The sequence below is a fragment of the Mus caroli genome, unplaced genomic scaffold (assembly GCF_978045245.1).
Source record: "Mus caroli unplaced genomic scaffold, Mus_caroli_1 scaffold_14, whole genome shotgun sequence".
NCBI classification, from domain to species: domain Eukaryota; kingdom Metazoa; phylum Chordata; class Mammalia; order Rodentia; family Muridae; genus Mus; species Mus caroli.
Window position 1 is genome coordinate 19377613 of NW_028227269.1, and position 21740 is coordinate 19399352.

The 21740-nt window shown below is 47.5% G+C and overlaps 1 protein-coding gene across 1 annotated transcript; it reads right to left on the bottom strand.

Moving 5' to 3' along the window:
• Positions 1 to 338: 338 nt before the first annotated feature.
• Positions 339 to 21151, bottom strand: LOC147001164 (uncharacterized). The gene is given in 3 exon segments (XM_085830437.1): positions 339 to 515; positions 19134 to 19948; positions 19951 to 21151. Coding segments are annotated over 3 exon segments (2193 nt in total).
• Positions 21152 to 21740: the final 589 nt, after the last annotated feature.

Consider the following 21740-nt stretch of genomic DNA (forward strand, 5'->3'; position numbering starts at 1 on the left):
CAGAGGCAGAGGCAGAGGCAGAGGCAGAGGCAGAGGCAGGCTAATTTCTGAGTTCGAGGCCAGCCTGGTCTACAAAGTGAGTTCCAGGATAGCCAGGACTATACAGAGAAACCCTGTCTCGAAAATAATAATAATAAAAAAAAAAAGACACAAAGTGTTTCCCCAGGCTAGCTCACTGTTGGAGCATCATGCTCTCAGGATAGTATCCACTCTTTTGGGAGACAACTCTCCACTCAGTCCCCAGGATTAATAAAGACACCTAAGGCAGATGGGATGAGAGGAGATAGAATAAACTCCAGACTGTTCCCTGGGCCTCTGATACCTTCACCCTATGTATCTCAAGCAGGCTTCCAGTTGAGGGTTCCCTGGACACCCGTTCCACACTCCACTTGATCTTGTATTGGCTGGGAGAGCCCAGAGGTCACGAGCACGAGTTGGATTCCGGCTTTCCTCACTGACCTTGTGATCAGACCCTGTTTCAGGGTTTCATGAAAAGCACGGTCCCTTATCTGATACTGAAGAAGCCCAGAAAAGAGGTGACATGCTGTTCTCAAGAGCATGTTGTCCTGACTGCCTCTACCACCACCACCACCGCCATCACAACTAACACCACCACCAACACTGCCAACATCACTAACACCAACACCACCACCCAATTTCTTCCTCTGTTCTCAGCAATTGGAACCCATTCTCTGCTCCCTAAGTTCATGTGTGTGCTGGTTACCTTATGTCAACTTGACACAAGGTAGAGTCATCTCGGGGACGGGGTCATACCTCCATTGAGAAAATGCCTTCATCTGTAATGTTCTTAATTAATGATTAATAGAGAAGGGCCCAGCCCATTGTGAGTGGTAGCTTTCCCCGAGCTGGTGGTCTTGGGATCTATAAGAAAGCAGGCTGAGCAAGCCATAAGAAGCAAGCAAGAAAGCAGCATTCTTTCATGGCTGCTGCATCAGGCCTAGCTCCAGGGTCCAGATCGGTTTGAGTTCCTGTCCTGACTTCCTCTGATGATGAATTAACTACATGTGCAAGTGTAAGAAGCCAAACAAACCCTTTCCTCCCCAAGTTGCTTTTAGTCATGGTGTCCTAACCAGGACAATGTGTGATCTCATCTCCCTAAAACCATCAGGACAATAACACAAGCGTCTGTGCATGGCTTACTGCACCTTCCATTCTCTGACCCACTTGCTCATTCTTTCACTTACTTACACATTTGTTCACAACAATGAAGAGCATGGTGAGGCCATTGCCTTCCAGACACTGTGTTCATCCAAGGCAACAGAGCTATGAAATGTCCCTATCTCTACCTCTTAGAGCTGAGGTGACACATTCTACAGGACAAACTATTATCAGTAGGATAGGTGATGGAGGGAGCAGGGCAGTAACCAGCAAAAGTAACCTGGATGGAGATTGAGCCTGGATCCCAGGAATCTCCTAGAGAGTGTCCTGAAGTTCTGCGGATGCCCATTGACTCCCTCAATCTTCCATACCTCATCCAAGGACTAAAGAACTATAATCTGTGCTCTCTATTTGGCACAAGCATCTTTCCTATTGAATCTTGCTGGCTCTTCCAGCCTCCCTGGCCTTTGCTCCTTCATCCTCACCATGGTCCATGCCCTCTGAAGCTCACCCAGCCTACTATAGAATCTTTCATTGCTTGCTTCCTTATGTTTCCTTGGTCCCTTGTCTGTCTCCACCAGACTGTGAAATCCCTGGGGGAAGAGACTGTCTCACTGGTGTCTGGATCCTGGGAGCTATACAGCCATTGTAAGGAGATTTCTGTTCTCAGGAATAACTGGCCCAAAGGCTAAGTGGTCTGGGGGCAACAAGATTATTCACTGCAGGTTACCCAGTGTGTTCTGGCTAAATCTAATCTTAAAGGGCAAATAATCCAGCCTTGGACTCAGTTTTTGTTAATGTCCCTGGATCCCTCTTGAGAAATTCAGTTTGTTGGGGATTTGTTGTTAGGCAAACCAGTGTGATTTTCAAACTATTCATTAGCCAGGAAGCCTAGGCACAAATATCTCAATGAACAAGTCCTGATGAGAAAGAGACTCCTGGAATGACCTCTATTTGAAGATATATCTGCAGTCAATCCAAGCATGGTGGATTGAATGAGAATGGCTCCTATAGTCTCATATATTTAAATACTGGGGCTCCAGTTGATGGAACTGCTTGGGAAGGATTAGGTGGTGTGGATTTGTTGGATGAGGTGTGTTATGGGGGTGGGCTTTAAGCTTCAGAAGACTCCTGCCATTCCCAGTGTTTCTTCTCTGCCTCTTACTTGCAAAATCAAGATGTGATCTTCCAGCAGCTGCCTCAGTGTCCTGTTGCCATCCCTTCACTCTACCAGCATAGCTTCCAACCCTCTATAAGTTGTCTTGGTCATGGTATTTAGCACAGTGATAGAAAGGTAACTAAGGCCCTCTAACAGCCAGTAGTGAAATGGCTGCCAGGCCCAGTGACTTGCACCTGCAGACTCAACACTTGGGAACCTGAAGCAGAAACATTGTCACAAGTTCAAGGACAGCCTAGGCTACATGAGGAAGTCCACACCAGCCTAGCCTGGCTGCAGTGTGACTGTCTCAAGCAAAAAGAAAAAGATGAAGCCTGGAGGATCTGTTGGTATTGATGAGACACTGCACAAATTCTGGGGCCTGTCTGCTTTCATCTCTGCAGATTAGGAGAGCCCAGGGAAAGGATAAAATCTAAAATTAACCAAAGATCCTAGGAATCCCTGCCCACCACATATCCCGGTGCTCTGGACCAAAACACTTCATATTCTGGCATTTCCCCAGTCTAGGTTATGCTTGTTATGCCAAACTACACACGAGGCTGATGCAGGAGGATTGCAATTTCAAGGCATGTCTAGGCAACATAGTGAGCCTTATTTATTTGCCTCAAGATAAATAAAAATGAGCACGAGGGTATAGCTCGGGGGTAGTATACTTGCATAGTGCACATGAGGCCATGCATTTACTTCCTGATACCACAAAAAGAGAAAAAGTGAGTGGATTTCAATTTCTTTTTTCTGTAGCATGGATCGAGAGTCCTGTGAAGTAAGAGAAAACATCCATGCAAAGTGTATGTAATGACAACAGCTTGCTGTTCCCTTGGTGTGCTGTGGCAGACAGGCCCTCGTTCCTCTAGCAAATGGCCTGTTCTCCAGGCTACTGTCACTCAGCTCTTGAGAGCCAAGAATGGTACTCACCAAGGGCCTCTGCTCACACTGAGCCACTTTATATCCTCGTGCTTGTGACTCTAAGTCCATGACTTTATTATGCATTTGTAGGCAGTTAACCCGTGGTGTAAATAAAGTTATATAGAAGCAGCAACTTCATCTTAGAGCTGTGGTTCTCAATGCTGCGACCTTTTGATGAAGCTCCTCACATTGTGGTGACCCCCACCCACAATCAAATTACGTTGTTGCTTCTTCATAACTGTGATTTTGCTATGTTATTAATCTTTTCTTTTGTTTGTTTGTTTGGATTTTTGTTTTTTTTTTGTTTTGTTTTGTTTTTTTGTTTTTTTTTTTTGTTTTTTTGTTTTTTTTTTTTTTTGAGACAGGGTTTCTTTGTATAGCCCTGGCTGTCCTGGAACTAACTTTGTAAACCAGGCTGGCTTGGAACTCAGAAATCTGCCTGCCTCTGCCTCCTGAGTGCTGGTATTAAAGGCGTGCACCACCTCGCCTGCCTTATGTTAAGAATCTTGATGCAAGTATCTGATATGCAGGATATCTGATTGGGGGTTATGTCCCACATTTGAGAACCACCGGCTTAGATGAAAGAATGTGCACAGCTGCCTTTGAGCACTGATCATCCCAGCCACCTCTCCATTCATCTCTCCAGCCATCTCTCCATTCATCTCCCGTCCATCTCTCCATTCATCTCCCTTCCATCTCTTCATTCATCTCTTCAGCCATCTCTCCATTCATCTCCCCAGCAACCTCTCCAGCCATCTCTCCATCCACCTCTATAGCCATCTCTGCCTGTTCTTAGACATTTATTTTAACTGTAAATGTACATTTACTCATCTGGTCAGTGTATTACCATGGCAATAGCAAAGTAACTACGGCACTGTCTTCTTTCCACAAGCAGTCATGGCCCTGGTTCCCCATTTGACACTCCAGAGAGCTCACAGGGAGGAACACTTCCCTTTTGTCCCTGCAAGGGATTCTCCTATGCTGACAACATTCAGATGACTCAGATGAGAGTGTACTTTTGAAGTGAAAGTTAATGTTGAAGAACGGGTAGAGAGGACTGGAGCTATAGCTTAGTAGTGAGGAGACATTTTTTTCTACTCTTGTAGAGGAACGAGGTTCAGTTCCCACATCAATATGGTAGCTCACAACTGTTTGCCATTCAGCTTCGATGAGCAGATGTGCTCTTCTGGCCCCCACAGTCACCAAGCACACACACAGTGCACATACATACATGCAGGCAAAACACACAGACACATAAAGGATTTTTTCCTTTAAAAGAGAGTGAGAGAAGAAAAGAAAATTAGCAGCTTCAGTCTCATATTTTTGCCTCTGTCTTCCAATGAGGAAACAGACTAGGGAACAAAGTGTGACTCCACCAGTATCCAGATGCTAACTAGATGCTAACTAGCTGTCATGGCTGGCCTAATGCAGTGTATGTACTTGGCTACTGATGAGTCATATGTCTCTTGGGGCATCTGCATGGCTGCAGCTCAGAAGCCCATCCTCCCCAATGCTGAATTAAGAGCTCCAAGATGGATCTAGGTCCTATTTATCCATGGCAGGTTTTCTATTAGTTTCCATTTTTGAAAAATTGTCATAGCAGCTTGGGTCATTATCGTGACATGATTTTTGAGAGAACTTTCTTTCTAAAAGGAAGACTTGTCAAAGGAAGGTATCTGTAAAGATGGGTCTGGATATTGTCAGCATAGGAGAGTCCTTTGTGGGGATGAAAAGGAAGTGGTCTTCAACTGGAGTGTCAAATGACAGAAAAGTGTCATGACCTAAGAAGACAATGTCTTAGTTACATTTCCATTGCTGTGATAAAACATGGAACAAAAACAACTTAGGGAGGAAAGGGTTTATCCAGTCTACAGTTTATTCTCCATCTTAAAGGCCAGTCAGGGCAAGAACTCAAGGCAGGAACTTGGGGGAAAAACTGAAGTGGAGACCATGGAGAAATGCTGCTTACTGGCTTTCTCCCTTTGGTGGTAGTTTGCCTTCTTATACACCCCAGGGCCCTCTGTCTAGGGATGGGACTGTGGGACCTTCCAATCAATCACCAATCAAGAAAATGCCCTACAGACTTGCCACAGTTAATCTGATGTGTGCATCATCTCAACTGAGGTGCTGCTTCCCAGATAACTCTAGCTTATGTCAATCAGAACATTTGGCCCCTGTCAACTTGTTACACCAACACACTACTATTAAGCCAGAACTCTTCCTTCCTTGTTTATCCTCAATATTTCATATATCAATATCAATATTACAGCATGAATAACTTTAAAAGTCCAACCATCTTTGCATTTTCTGAGACTTTTAGTCCAAAGTCTTTTTAAAAATACACCATTTTTAAAAAAAAGTTCAATGTGTTTAAACTGTGGCCTCCTGTGAAATAAAATAATAATAATATTTTCTCATTTCATGAGAGAAGACTCAGGGTGTAGCCATAGTCTGAGGAAAGCAAAGCTAAACTCCAACCACGCAAATAACTCAGTCCCCAGGGCCTGGCACTCATGTTCTTCTGGGCTCCAGAAATCCTATGCAACTCTGCTTCACAGGTTCTGACATTTAAAACACCCAAATTCTTCTCAACTCATAGGCACAGGCCATCTCCACTCTACAGCATCTGCTCTCATGGGCAGTGGCCTCACTGTCCTGACATCTCTATCTTCTGGGGGCTCTAAAAGCTGCACCTTCACATAGCCTCCTGGTCTCTCTTCAGGGACCCTGACATATGGTGACAATCCTCAGCCTCCCTCCATGGCTCCTTCAGTCTTTGGGTTCCTACCACAGCTGAGGCGTTCCTACCACGGATGACCTCTGCTGGCCTCTCAGAGTGCCAAGCTTCAGCTGTTCTCCATGACCCCACTGTGTCTTCAAAACCAGTTAGATGTGAGAGACTCTGACACATTATTGAGTTTGGCTACCAGCATGGCCTATTGGCTTGGCTCCCTCTGAACAACAGCTTTAGTGTGCTTACTCCAAGGAAACACTCCCAAACCTCACCTCAGCGATGATGGTCTCTTCTTAATCACCACTAATTTCTCAGTTCCAGCTACTTTTGATCAGTTCTCTATTTTCCCAGTAAAGCAAAAGTTTCAGTTTAGTGGTACTGGTTTCTTATTAATCACACCAGATTTTTCAACTCCAATTGACAAGACCCACAGATTCTAATTCAAATATACCATACAAACTGCCTTTTAGAATATTCAAGGGATTCTCAAACATCCTTCTGAAAGCCCACAAGCCAGGTCTCCATTGTCTGCACTGCTTGAGAGCTTGAGACAATATTCCCTTCCAAGCTCCCACAGGACAGCTCACTAAGTCGCTACTACTCAATGGCTCTATAAAGATATATTTTTATACATTTATTATTATTGCAAGATGTGTGACAGAATCCCTGTCTTCTGTGTTTGTTTTTTGTCTACTTGACACAAGCTAGAGCCATCTTGAGAAGAGGGAACTTCAACAGAAAAAATGCCTCTATCAGACTGCCTATAAGCAAGACCATTGAGCATATTCTTGATTTCAATGGAAGTGATGCTGGGGAATATTAAAAAAAAGCAAACTGAGCAACCCAGGGGGAGCAAGCCAGGATGCAGTCCACAAACCCCCAGGTTCCTACCTTGGGTTGGTGGCCTGACTTCCCTTCCAGATGGCCCATAAACTGTAAGCTGAAATAAACACTCTGTCCTCACATTGTTTTTGGTCAGTGTTTTATCACACTAACAGAAAAGTAACTAAGATAGAAACTGAAATTGGTACCAGAAGTAGGTATTGTTAAGAGCTGGCCCTGTGTTTTGGGAAGGATTGTGGAAGGAGTTTGAAACACTGGGATAGAAAAGCTACTGGGTATGTAATGGGGCTAACTGAGATGTTATGTGGAACCTGTTAGGTGAGGTAGAGAATGGTCCTGAGCTGGGACCATTCACTGATTGAGCTTGGATAACATGTACTGCTGCTTCTCATGACTGTCACACCAGAACTCTGAGGTTGAGTCTCCTCTCCCTGCTTAATGTACCTATGTTTTGCCTTAAGAAAATAAATGGCCCTGTAGAGCCTGTTAGACTGCCCAGAGATAAAGATACTTGCTGCATAGACCTGACACCCCGAGTTCCATCTCAGAACTCACATGGTAGAAGGAGGGAACCTACTCCTGAAAGTTGTCCTCTTACTTCAATGTACCACAGTACATGCATACACACATGTGCACATGCATGCACAAAGAAAACAAACACACACACAAATCGTAATAAAACAAATTTGTAAATGGCCTTGAAAACTCAGAAGTAGGGAAAGGATGCTCATTTGATACTTTTTTTTTTTTTATGAGACAGGTTTCTCTTTCCAAGACAGGTTTCTCTGTGTAGCCCTGGCTGTCCTGGAGCTCATGGTGAAGTCCAGGCTGGCTTCAAACTCACAAATCTATCTGCCTCTGCCTCCCAAGTGCTGTTATTAAAGGCATGTGCCACCAGTGCCCGGCTCATTTGACAATAAAATAAACATTCACATGTTTTAAATTCAATTCTTGGGCCATGTATCGTGGCACATGCTTTTAATCCCAGCACTTGAGAAGCAGAGACAGGCAGATCTCTGTGAGTTTCAGGCCAGCCTGGCCTACATAATGAGTTCCAGGCTAGTCAAGGTTATATAGAGAGAACCTGTCTCAGAAAGAAATAAAATCAATTTTTGAAAGAGAGTCAGGATGTAGCTCAATGGAGTAAATGCTAAGCATACCTGAGGCCCTGACCTCTACCCTCAGCACTGCATCTACAGGGCATAGTGGCCAGACCGGGTTACATAGACCCTGTCTCACAATGGATAGATAGATAGATAGTTGGATAGATAGACATAGATAGATAGATAGATAGATAGATAGATAGATAGATAGATAGATAGATAGATACATACATACATACATACATACATACATACATACATAGATACATAGATAGATGAACAGACAGTCAGAAAGAGAGAAAGGAAGAAAGGAAGAAAGGAAGAAAGGAAGAAAGAAAGAAAGAAAGAAAGAAAGAAAGAAAGAAAGAAAGAAAGAAAGAAAGAAATGAAGGAAGGAAGGAAGGGGAGAGAGAGAGAGAGAGAGAGAGAGAGAGAGAGAGAGAGAGAGAGAGAGAGAGAGAGAGAGAGAGAGAAAGAAAGAAAGAAAGTAAGTTACCAAGTACTTCTTATACATCCGTGGCCTAGTGAAGAGAAATCACACAAATCAGGGATGGCAAACCCTTGCCATCTTATGCCTGCCACCTGTGCCTCCTGCAAAACTCTAGGAAACCTTCAACTCAGAAGACAGTGACCAACAATCAGTGAGTGCAGGTCCCGATTCCCCTTGTCAGCAGCTTGTTCACTCAGTACAGAGCTGAAACTTAGAATCTAGGCTTGTCACTGTAATCCCGGGCTCCCCGCATGCAATCTGTGCTTACACCTGGAAATCATTTAACACCCTGTATTCCCCCGAGAAGAGCTATGAAGAAGTTGGCCCCAGTGCCTCAGTGTGTGGCCTTATTTAGAAATAAGATCTTGGCTGAAGTGAGCACAGTGTGTGTATCCTAATAGCATCCGTGTCTTTCTGAGAAGAAAAATTTGCCTTTCTTCTTTTTCATTTTCAGTTTGGTTTAAAAGCCATTACAATCAAGGACTTCTAATAATTACTTTTTTAATGTATGAGGCAGGGGTTATCTCACTGAAGTTGGTGCTAGTCAGGTGGCCAGTGCTCCTAGTGATCCTCCTGTCTCCACCCACTACAGTGCTGGGCTTACAGGGCCACTCCTGGCTTCTTATGTTGGTCCTGGGAAAAGGATCCCAGACCTCAAGCTCACACAGCAAGCACTCTGTCCACCTTGTCATCACTTCAGCCTGCAAGGACTTTTGCTCCATTTGTTTCATAGGAAAGGCAATTTGGACCCAGAAGCAAATACGGTTAGAAGAAGGAAGACACGGGAAGATGGCTAAACACAAGTCAAAGAGAGGCGTGGGCAAAATTCGGCCTCCAGGCTTGACTTAGGGTTTCTATTCCTGCACAAAACGTCATGACCAAGAAGCAAGCTGGGGAGGAAAGGGTTTATTCAGCTTACACTTCCACATTGCTGTTCATCACCAAGGAAGTCAGGACTGGAACTCAAGCAGGTCAGGAAGCAGGAGTTGATGCAGAGGCCATGGAGGGGTGGTATTTACTGGCTTGCTTCCCTGGCTTGCTAGCTTGGTTTCTTATAGAACCCAAGACCACCAGCCCAGGGATGGCACCACCCACAGTGGATCCTCCCCACTTGATCACCAACTGAGAAAATGACCCACAGCTGGATCTCTTGGAGGCACTTTCCCAACTGAAGCTCCTTTCTCTGTGATAACCCTAGCCAAGTTGACAACACAAAACCAGCCAGTACATGGCCTCACATGGAATCAACCCCTTCAGCACATTGCTCTTGGCCCTTAGCGTCTAGAATGCTAAGATGATACATTACCATGTGAGTCATCCTAACTGTTGACATTATTTTTCTTTTTTTTACAATAGCCGCAGGAAGTGAAGAAGACACTGATGAATGGTACAGTCATCTTAAACTAACTACTGTTCTGGGAGATGCTGGGGCTTTGTGTTTGTTTGTTGTATTTGAAACAGAGTCTTATGCATCCCAGGCTGGTCTGATATAAAGATAATCTTGAGCTGGACAGTGATGGTGCAGGACTTTAATCCCAACACTCAGGAGGCAGAGGCAGCTGAATCTCTGATTTGGAGCCCAGTCTGGTCTACAGAGTGAGTTCCAGGATAGCCAGTGCTACACAGAGAAACCTTGTCTTGAAAAACAAACAATAACAAACTGCTTGCAAGTACTAGCATCACAATCATGTCCCTCCAAACCCATTTTATATGGTGCTGGAACCCAGGGCTAAGCAAGAAGGACAGCAGAGTCTGGCTGTTTTCCACAAGTGTGACTACCAGCAAGGCCATTGCAAGAACAAGGTCCCTTGACTGCACGTCCAGTGCTCCCACTAACAAGGGTCACCACCTACTCACCGATGGCTCTGTGACAGTGGATAATGATTGTCAACTTGATGGAATCTAGAATTCCGTAGACGATAAAGCTGTGGACATGTCTGCAGGGGAATTTCTAGGTAGCACCATATAAAAGGAAAGACTCACCCTAAGTGTTGGTAGCACCCTTCTGTAGGTTGGGATTCTGGGCTGAATAAAATGGAGAAAGCAACTGAGCACCAGGATCCATCTCTCTCTGCTCCTGACTACAGATGGGTTTAGGTTTGGCAGTCGTGGTCAAGATTCAGCCCGTGGTCGACCCATCCTTGTCTCTTCTCGGCACACAACCCTTCCCCATATTTGTCCTGCAGGCTGTCAGCAGTAGAGACAGAGTCCTGTTCTAGCTAGTGTCAGGGTCCCAGCACTTTCCCTATGTCAGCTTGAAATTCCTGGTGAAAATTCCATTCCTTGGGGTCCATTGTCACGGTTCTCAGAAAGCTGAAGGGAGGGCACAAGTATGTCTTTAGAACAACCTTGGTCTTGCCACGACAGTCACAATTTCTTCCTGCTTTCCAATCTAATAACTCCCACAGAGTTTGCATCTCCAACCTGCCCTATCTACACAATGAACTCTGTGCTTTTCTAGCGCGGTGCAATCTAGAGTGTTTGCTGTGGGCTCCCTCTTCTCAGAACAATGTTCCTGTCTTCTAGTATCCTATGGTCTACACTCCCATTCTCACGAATCAATGGCTCTTGAATAAACCACTTGGCTATCCAGCTTCAGTTTTCTCATTGAAAAATAAAGGTTTTTATGTTGGGAGACTTCAGTCTCTTTTCATTAGGAGAGCCCTGCCTTCTCAAGGGCTGCTCCAGGCTTGCATTGAAGGCTAAGACCAAGGCTCTCAAGCTTCAGCTCCCAAAGGAATTGCCACAGGAGAGGTGTAGGAATCAAGGTGCCACACTCCAGTACTGTGATGCTGTGGCCTGGGGCTAGGCCCAAGGAGCTGCATTCCAGGAGACCCAATCTCAGGCACATTGCTGCCTCTCTGGCTACTGAAGACTGACAAGACTACAGGCCAGGAGATGGCTTGAAGAACACCCAGAACCCTCCCTAGATCTGAACATGCTCTTCAGACTGGCTGGTCCCATGAAGGACAAGTGTTTTGCTTTGCTTTTTTTTTTTTTTTTTTTTGTTTTGTTTTTTTTGTTTGTTTGTTTTGCTTTGTTTTGTTTCATTTTTTGTTTTTGCTCCTTCCACTGACTTCACAGCCAACGGGCTCTTTGTTCCAAGGAAGCAGCATCCTAATTTGGCTAATGGAAGTAGTAAGGGAGTTTATTTGTGAGATATGGGTGACGCCCAAATCTCCAGAGGGGCCCAGACTAGGTCAGGCACTATTCAGCAAGAACCCCGTGTCAACTATGTACAGTGGTGTTTGTCCTCTCAGGACCCTGCTGCCCAGCTCTGGCTTCTGAACATTCTCTGATGGTAGAGGGGGGTAGTTAGATCTTTCTGCTGATGTCTGCCACCCCAGGGAGGATTCTTGCCTCCTTTTCACAATAAAATCCCAGTTCAGGACCAGTGCCAAACCTAGGCACTGTACAAGGTGGCTGGGACTGTAGTTCTGGGATTTCAGTTTCTAAAAGCCAGAGGGTTTTTGCTTAAAGGAAGAGTCAGTGGCAGATAGATACAGGTACAGAAACTTCTGCTTTATAGGGCAGAAGAAAGCTTGTCACTAGCCCTACTGCCTCCCTTGACAGCAGAATCTACCTTCTAGAGTCCAGGCCCCCATGCTCAGGGGGAAGACATGAGCACACCATCCAAGAATAGACTTAGGGTCTCTAGGAGACCAGGGAGGAGTGTTGTTCAGTGCCTGTGGCTCCTCCCAGGTCTCCCAGCATCCCTCAGTACCTATGGCTCCTCCCAGCTCTCCCAGCATCCCTCAGTACCTATGGCTCCTCCCAGGTCTCCCAGCATCCCTCAGTACCTATGGCTCCTCCCAGCTCTCCCAGCATTCCTCAGTACCTATGGCTCCTCCCAGCTCTCCCAACATTCCTCAGTACCTATGGCTCCTTCCAGCTCTCCCAGCATTCCTTAGTACCTATGGCTCCTCCTAGCACTTCTCACCCCATCCTCTACCCTAAACTTCTCCTTCCGGGGAGCTAGACTTTAGATTCCCTTCTCCAAGCCTGATCCCTGTATAACTCGGCCATTTGGGTTATGCTGTTCTCTTGGCCCTGGCCACCTCTCTTCATATTCTCTCTCTCTCTCTCTCTCTCTCTCTCTCTCTCTCTCTCTCTCTCTCTCTCTCTCTCTCTCTCTCTTCTCTCTTTCCCCCTGCCTTTCTATAATAAAGCTCTAAAACCATAGACAGTCTCTGCTCATCAAGGCTGCATTCACTCTTGTTAGTGTTGGGAACCTCTTCCTTCATCCCTCTCCCATAAACCCGGTGGCTTTAGCAAAGTAGCTCCAGGACTCCCAGGTAGAGCTGCCCCTTGCCAACTCCCAAAGAGTGGGTCAGAGGCTTAGATGCCCACCCAGGGATGAGTGGAAGGTAGATAGCAGCACTCACACACCTGACAGACCAGAACCTTGGGACCTGGAACCTGCCCACGGTTGTCTTTTTTTGTTGTTGTTGTTAAACATTTTGTTTCTGTATTTGTATACATGGGTGGTGTTCATAGTCAGAGGACAACTTGCTAGAGTCCATTCTCTCCTTCCACCACATTTGTCCACAGGATCAATTAAGCTTGGTAATAAGCTCCTTTGTGCACTAAAGACATTTTGCCAGGCCTCATGAATATTCTTCAGCATTCTACTTAACTGATCTTACCTCACATCAGGGCTGGGAGCCATGTGTCTTAGTGTGAAAATCTATGTTGACTATTCACTCGGGAAGGAGGATTAGAGAAGTAAGGGACTGGGGAGCAGTGCTCCTGAGTTAGAAGGAAGGAAACAGCCAGGTAGGGCACCTGAGAAGGGGAATTGGGATGGATCTGTCTTTGCATTCCTGTGCCCGAGCCCTAGGTCCAAACAGGAGCCAGGGAGAGCTATTTAGTTTCCCACTAGGTGTATCTGACTCGGCTTGCAGAGTTTATTACATCCTCAGGCACAGGGAACAGTCAAAGGTTTTTCCTTGTTTGACAGAGACAGATTCAGTCTGGATATGCAAATCAGTGATCAGAGAGAGTCCTTGTAGCCTGGAAGAAACTTGTGATTTGGACCTTAGAAAGGGTGGCCAGATAGACTGGACAGACAACTGGACAGATAGAAGACATCAGCTGTACCACAGACACACATTCTGGGATTCTGACATCCATCAATATTTAGTCTGTGGTGAGTGGCTGGGTGAGTTGCAACACCCTGTAAGGGTTCCAGCTTGCTCACCTGTAAAACAAGATGGATTCTCTTAGCTCTTTGATAGGGGGTGTGCTGGTTAGTGGTTTTGTCAGCTTAACATGAGTTAGAGTTGAAAGACCCCCGTAGGGAGACCCTCACTCAAGTCTCGGGACCGCCGCGCACCCAGTAGGACACTGAGACCGGATCTTGTGATCACACGAGGAATTTTATTGAAAGCGAGACAGAACGAGACAGGACGAGAGCTCAGGCCAGCATGCTGGGGTCGAGACTCATGCTCCAGGCAGGAGTAGAGGAGTTTCGACCCCGGCCTGAAGTTTTACAGAGCTTTTAAAGAAAAAAAAACCACAAACCAGGGGAAGGGAGGGGAAATCATAAAAAATTTTTAACAATTAGATCATAGATCATGTGCTACCTTAGGCAAGGCTTCTGGGGCGTTGAGACATTCTACAGAGGTCGTTGGAACATTATGATTGTTCCAGGAAAGGTAAGGTATGTTCCGGGAGTGGCTGAGGCCTGGGGACCAGATGCTCATGACTCAGGTGTTTATGACCTTAACGGGTTGCCAGGAATTTTCCACTCTTCATTCCCCACTCCTTTTTGTGACAAGCTCTAATCTTAGAGCTAGACGCTATCTTCTTGCAAAAACTGGTATTGCTGCCGCAGAACCATTACCTGAACAGCACTTACTCTTTCCTTTACAAAGGTCACTAGTCTATTGAGAATACACGGTCCAAAAGTAAGTAAGAGCATAAGAATTATTAAGGGTCCAGCTATAGTAGAGAGAAGGGTAGTGAACCATGGAGACCTATTAAACCAACTTTCAAACCATCCTTGTCTGTCTTCTCTTTCTCTTCTACGCATATCTAAGCGTTCTCTAAGCTTGGCCATAGAATCCCTGATTACTCCTGAATGATCAACATAAAAGCAACATTCCTCTTTTAGGGCAGCACAGAGTCCTCCTTCTTTGAGGAATAACAAGTCCAGTCCCCTCCTGTTTTGTAAAACTACTTCGGACAGGGAAGTTAAAGATTCTTCTAATTTGGTTATAGACTGCTCTATAGCTCCAAGATCAATATCCATAGCTGCACGTAATTCTTCATAATACTGGGGGGTCTGAATTAAGGCAGCGGTACCTGTACCTACTCCAGCGGCTATTCCTAGTCCAAAAAGTACTGCCAAGGTTAAAGTGATAGGTTCTCTCTTCCAGCGGACTCGGTGATCAAACTCATCTACAAAGGAGCGGTCATCATGATACAGGAGTCTAGGAACAAGTTGAACCAGAATGCAGAAATCCTTGGAACCATCAAAAACAGAAGTAGACACACAAGGAGTGAGACCTGTGTTGCAAGCCCATACTGTGTCCCTGGGGGGCACTAGATATTGACCACCTTCACTAGACTGGACGTCCTGGGTCTGGTTACAGAGGTGCCGTTTGTCACGAGGTACCTGACCTAAACAAAGTCCACTTCCTGAGACTGCTGCCAGAGTCAACTTTCTGTTCTCCCCCCAAGGACATAGAGAGTGGTCTGAAGTTTTATTATAAGTCCTGATCTGAGCAATTCCTTCATAATAAGGGGGGCTTGAGGCATAGCACAACCAGCAAGACCGAGTAATGTTGGGATTAGTGCGATTGAGGACCAGGAATGCCCCTTGTACTAGGCTAAACAGGCGATTCTCAGTGTCTGGGGGCCTGGGAGTGGTTGGAACCCGATCTAAGGAAGGAGTGTGAGTCTTGGCCAAATTGTCTGGTGGAGTAGGTCTAGGAAGCGGTACTGAGGGCTTTTCAGCTAGAACAGAGTTAGGTCCTACTGGTTGGGCTGGGGGGCTACTGATGCTCAAACGAACTATGACTGACGATCCAGGCTCCCCGTTATAGTCATAAAAAACTACTCCCCATCGCATGCCCCTTATCCATGCCTTGGAGTCCTGATTTTTTTCCTGTGTCTGTAAATTTGATCAGTATTCTATCTAGATCATCAGAGCGACAGTCAGTTCTTCCATACAGTTCCATTATGGCATGCGGTCCAGGCCCTGAGTTTTGGAAAGAGAACTCAGCCCTATCAGGAGCATGACCACTAGCCCACTTCCAGTCACCATCATTGGAAGTAACACAACTCCATTGGCCGCAATAAGAGGAGGCTAGCCCTCCACATATGGACCGCTTACCGTGCTCTGGGCAGCAATAGAACCCATAACTTCTTACTAAATTAGGGGGAGTGCTTCTAGCAGCTGGAATAATCTGTTTGAGGCAGAAGGCTAGGTCTGGCCACCACGTCCCTGGTGGTGCCAGTTTGGAGGTGGTATACAAGACCTGATCCGAATCAGGACCGAGAACCTGCCAAGTTAAGGTCAGAGGCTGGTGTGGGTTGTGGTCCTTCAGGCCTAGGGTGATTCTTGCGACGCAAGCGAAGCTTAAGAGGATTGTCAGTAGCTGCCACCGTCCAGCTGTCTTCATGGTTGCCTTTATCCTGGCTAGGAGCCTTCTTGACGTGGGAGGCGTGAATCCAGGCGGCGATTCCGTCTACCTTTACTGCCGTGGGGGTTGTTAACAGCACCAGGTATGGTCCCTTCCACCGAGGTTCAAGAGTACTGGCTCGATGTCGTCTGACAAGGACCGAATCTCCAACCTGGAACCCGTGGGGTACTGCTGTAGTCCCTGGTGCATATGCTTCTTTGATCTGGTCCCAGATCTGTGTTCTGACAACTTCCAAGGCCTTTAAATGGGTAAACAGAGCAGAGGGTGAGGAAGAGTCGGCACAGGGATCCAATATCCCGCCAGACTCAGTCAGGGGGGGCGGTCCCCCATGCAGGATTTCATAAGGGGTGAGACCGAAACGTCCAGGTGTGTTTCGGACTCTAAGGAGCGCAAAGGGAAGGAGGGTCACCCAGTCTTTACCACCGGTCTCAATGGCTAATTTAGTTAGGGTCTCTTTTAGAGTCCTATTCATTCTTTCTACCTGTCCTGAGCTCTGGGGTCTATAAGCACAATGTAACTTCCAATCAGTCCCCAATTGTGAGGCCAATCCCTGACTTACCTGGGCAACAAATGCGGGCCCGTTGTCCGAGCCAATTACCTTGGGAATCCCAAACCGAGGCAGAATCTCTTCCAGAATTTTCTTGGCAACCACCTGCGCCGTCTCAGATTTTGTAGGAAACGCCTCAACCCATCCCGAGAAAGTGTCTATAAATACTAGCAAATATTTATTACCATATTTTCCTGGCCTGATTTCAGTAAAATCAACTTCCCAGTAAGCTCCAGGACGGTTTCCTCGTTGCCTTTTTCCTTGTTCTTTATAAGGTCGGGCAGCGTTAGTGAGCGTACAAGCCCGACAGGACTCCACTACCTGTTGTACCACCGCATTTAATCCTTGGATCTGATACCTGGAATTTTTAATAAGTTTCAAGAGTTTGTCAACCCCTAGATGGGTGAATTGATGCAGTTTCTGGACAAACTCTCTCCCCTGTTTGGCAGATAGCTCGATATGCTTTTGAGAAAAATAAGGAAGCCGGTCCGCAGTCCAGATGAGCTCCCTGATATCATATTCTTCTTTTTGGTCCTGGCGAGCTGCTTGATGAGGTCCGGGCTGGGGCTCGCCTCCCCCCACCAAGACTGCTTCCTTTTGGCAGAATATACAATTAGGGTGAGTCACTGGTGAGGGTCCTGATGAGGGCCCACTCTTTCCTGCCAAAGCCATCACCCCCTGGGCTGCCTGCTTTGCTGCTATATCAGCCATCTGATTTCCTTGGGCCACAGGATCCTGCCCTTTTTGGTGGCCTGGACAATGGATAATAGCCACCTTTTTTGGCAGGTGGATAGCCTCTAGCAGGGCTAGGATTTCTTTTTTGTTTTTAATATCTTTACCAGCTGAGGTGAGCAGTCCCCTTTGCTTGTAGATGGCCCCATGAATATGGGCTGTGGCAAATGCATAGCGGCTGTCAGTGTAAATATTGATTGCCTTACCTTCAGCCATCTGTAGTGCCTGGGTCAACACCAGAAGCTCGGCCTTCTGAGCTGAAGTCCCTTCCGGAAGGCTACTTGCCCAAATTACCTTCTTTCCGTCTACCACTGCCGCTCCTGCTCTCCTTTTTCCCTCCACCACGAAGCTGCTGCCATCTGTGTACCAATTTGGCACACCCGGCCATGGTTGGTCAGTCAGATCTTTTCTTGTTCCAGCTTCTTCAGCCAACACATCGGCACACCGATGTACAGGGACAGAGTCATCCACCAAGGGGAGGAGGGTGGCAGGATTGAGGATGGCAGGTGGAGCAAAAGTCACTCGATCATTTAACAACAAGCTCTGGTAGTGGGTCATCCGGGCATTAGTCATCCACCGGTCAGGGGGCTGTCGTACAATACTCTCCAGAGCATGGGGCGCGATTACAGTCACATGCTGACCCAGAGTAAGCTTGTCAGCGTCTTTGACAAGCAGGGCTACTGCCGCGATGGCTTTCAGGCAGGAGGGCCAGCCGCTGGCAACTGGGTCGAGCTTTTTAGATAGGTAGGCCACTGGCCGCTTCCAGGGCCCCAGAGTCTGAGTCAAAACCCCGAGGGCTACTCCAGCCCGCTCATCAACATATAGGGTAAAAGGCTTAGTCAGATCTGGCAAAGCCAGAGCGGGGGCTGCAAGCAAGGCTGCCTTTATGCTGTCAAAGGCTTTTTGGTGTTCCTCAGTCCAGGTGAATGGGACTTTCTCTTTAGTAAGTGGATATAGAGGGGCTGCCAGTGTTGCGAACCCTGGTATCCAGAGTCTGCAAAAGCCTGCCGTCCCCAGAAACTCACGTACTTGGCGCGGGGTGGTGGGGGTTGGGATCAGCATCACAGTCTTTTTCCGGGCCTCGGTGAGCCATCGCTTTCCTTCTCGGAGGGTGTATCCTAGGTAGGTCACCTCGGTGCGACATAGCTGAGCTTTCTTAGCCGATACCCGGTACCCCAACTCACCCAATTCATTCAGGAGCTTCTTGGTTCCATCAAGGCACAGTTCCTGAGTTGAGGCTGCAACCAGTAAGTCATCTACATACTGTAAGAGAGAAATCTGAGGGTTCTGCGCCCTAAAAGGCGCAAGGTCACGGTGGAGTGCTTCATCAAAAAGAGTAGGGGAGTTTTTGAATCCCTGGGGCAACCTTGTCCAGGTTAGCTGGCCCGTGTGTCCTCCTTCTGGGTCCCTCCACTCAAAAGCGAACAATGGCTGACTGTTAGGGTGTAATCGCAGGCAGAAAAAGGCATCTTTTAAGTCCAGAACAGTGTACCAAGTCCGCTCTGGCGGGAGGGAACTTAGTAGGTTGTAAGGATTTGGAACGGTAGGGTGAATGTCCTGCACCCTCTTGTTAACTTCTCTCAAATCTTGCACTGGTCGGTAATCATTAGTCCCAGGCTTTCGTACTGGCAGGAGAGGAGTGTTCCAAGGGGATTGGCAAGGCACTAGAATTCCTTGCTCTATCAGTCTCTGAATATGTGGCCGGATGCCTTCTTTGGCTTCCCTACTCATAGGGTATTGTCTGACCGAGACGGGGGAGGCATCGGCTTTTAACTCTACCACGACCGGTGGTACTTGCTTAGCTAATCCCATTCCTGCTTGCTCAGCCCAGACTCCAGAAAAAGCAGATAGCCATTCGGGGTCTGGCAATTGCTTGGGACCCTGCTCATGGAGGCGATACTCTTCTTCTAAATTCAGAACTAAACACGCTATAGGGGTCTCTCCCCAGGTGACTTCTGGCCCCTTTGAGGTGAACTGAACTTGAGCCTTTAGTTTGGTTAACAAGTCCCGTCCCAAAAGGGGCGCAGGGCACTCAGGAATCACAAGAAAAGAGTGAGTTACTTGATTTTTCCCTATTTCCAAAACTCTCTTAGTGGTCCAGGGGTAAAATTTACTGCCAGTAGCTCCTATTACCATAGTCTTTTTATTTCCTAATTGTCCTAACGGTTTAGTCAAGACTGAATGTTCTGCTCCCGTGTCTATTAAAAAATTAACAGGAGTCCCCTCCACAGAGAGTGTTACCCTAGGCTCGGGGAGGGGATCCGAGCCCCGACTCCCCTAGTCTTCTCCCAAAGTCAACACCTTGGGTCCTCTTGGCTTCTTTTTGGGGCAATCTCTGGCCCAATGTCCTTTCTCTTTACAGTAAGCACACTGGTCTTTTTCAAGTGGAAGTCTCTGTTCTCCTGGAGGTCTTCTTGCCCTGTTGCCCAGGTACCCTGACTGTCCTTTCTCTGACTTTCTTTCACCTACTACTGCGGCCAAAATCCTAGTTAAGTTTCTCTCCTGGCAGCGATCACGCCGATTCTCTCTCTCTTCTATCTCTTTCTTCTCCCTCTCTTGTTTCTCTTCCTCTGTCTCTCTCTTGTGATACACTTTCTCAGCTTCCTTTACTAAATCCTGTAAAGTATAATCTTGGAGCCCCTCCAACTCTGTAACTTTTTCTTGATATCAGAGGCTGACTGACCAATGAAAGCCATAGCCACGGCTGCTTTTTGTCCCTCTGAGGAGGGATCAAACGGTGTATACCTCCTGTAAGCCTCCATTAGTCGTTCTAAGAAAACAGAGGGCGGCTCCACTGGACCCTGAAGAACCTCTCTTACCTTGGCCAAATTGGTGGGTCGCCGTGCGGCCCCTTTGAGCCCCGCCACTAGAGTCCGGCGGTAGACCGTGAGACGCTCCCTACCTTCCGCAGTGTTGTAATCCCAGTTAGGACGGGTCAAGGGGAAGGCTTCATTTATAAGATTGGGGAGATTAGTGGGGGTCCCATCTTGTCCTGGGACATTCTTCCTGGCTTCCAGCAGGATCCTTTCTCTTTCCTCCGTGGTGAAGAGAACCTGCAAAAGTTGCTGGCAATCATCCCAAGTGGGCTGGTGGGAAAACATGAGGGACTCGAGAAGCCCAGTCAAGCCCGAGGGATTCTCTGAAAAGGAAGGGTGATTAGTCTTCCAGTTGTACAGATCAGCTGATGAAAAAGGCCAGTACTGCAATGGGGCAAGTTCGTCGGGGCCTGGTGGGGGGCCACCAACATAGGCACGGAGGGGTAAGGTGACAGTGGAATCGGGTCCATGTCCCCCCTCCGGACTACGAACTCTCCGGCTCCGTGTCCCAGCCGCAGGCCCTACTGCTCCGTCTCTCTCAATAGGGGCCTGTGGCGGGGCCTGGGCAGGGGGTGCAGACGGCCGTGGCAGAGGGTAAGGGGGCGGCTGCGACTCTGCCCACGGAAGGTCCTCGATCTCGGGGTAGATCTTCGGGGGTGCCGGAGGACCAGCCGAGGGTCGGGCTGGCTTGGGTTTAGTTTCTGCGACTGCCACCGTCATTCCGGAGGGCCCCACGGCCCAAGGCTTAACCCAAGGTGGTGGATTGTGGACCAGGTCCTGCCAGACGATGACATAGGGGACCTGGTCAGGATGTCCTCCTACTTCCTGGAAAACAATGCGCCTGACAGCAAAAATAAGAGGCAAGTTAAAGGCTCCCTCCGGTGGTCAACCTACTCCGAAGGTCGGCCATTCGGAGGAACAAAAAGTCTGCCAAGGTCCCTTCTTAACTTCTACTGACAGATTGTGGGCCCTAGTCCTTACTTCAGTCCAGTGATCAAGAGTCAAAGTCAAAGGGGTCGTCACTGTCTGTCCCATTTCGAGCTCGACAACACACACAATAAAAGCAGACACAAACACGAGAGGAAAGAGAAACCAAAACCGACGTCGACCTTGTGTCGACCAAAGGCACTGAAAAGAGTCAGTCAGCCTAGAATCAGAACGCTGACACAGATCGTCAAGGAGAAGGACTATCTCCTGACTTTTCCCACGGGGGTCCACCAAGCGTCCCTGGTCCTCCCCCTGTCCTCCTGGGACGTCTCCCAGGGTGAACGGACGGTGGACACCTGGGTACGTCTACCCTTTATCCACACCACTCTCTCTCCCAGAGCGTAGTCTCACTGAGCGTCCGCAAAAACCGAAACCGCGATCGCACCAGATTTCTAAACAGAATACAGACACAGTACTGTGACAAAAACAGAGAATCTTACCTCTAAGTGGGTCTAGGACCCCTGGGTGGTCGCGCAAATCCCGGACGAGCCCCCAAATGAAAGACCCCCGTAGGGAGACCCTCACTCAAGTCTCGGGACCGCCGCGCACCCAGTAGGACACTGAGACCGGATCTTGTGATCACACGAGGAATTTTATTGAAAGCGAGACAGAACGAGACAGGACGAGAGCTCAGGCC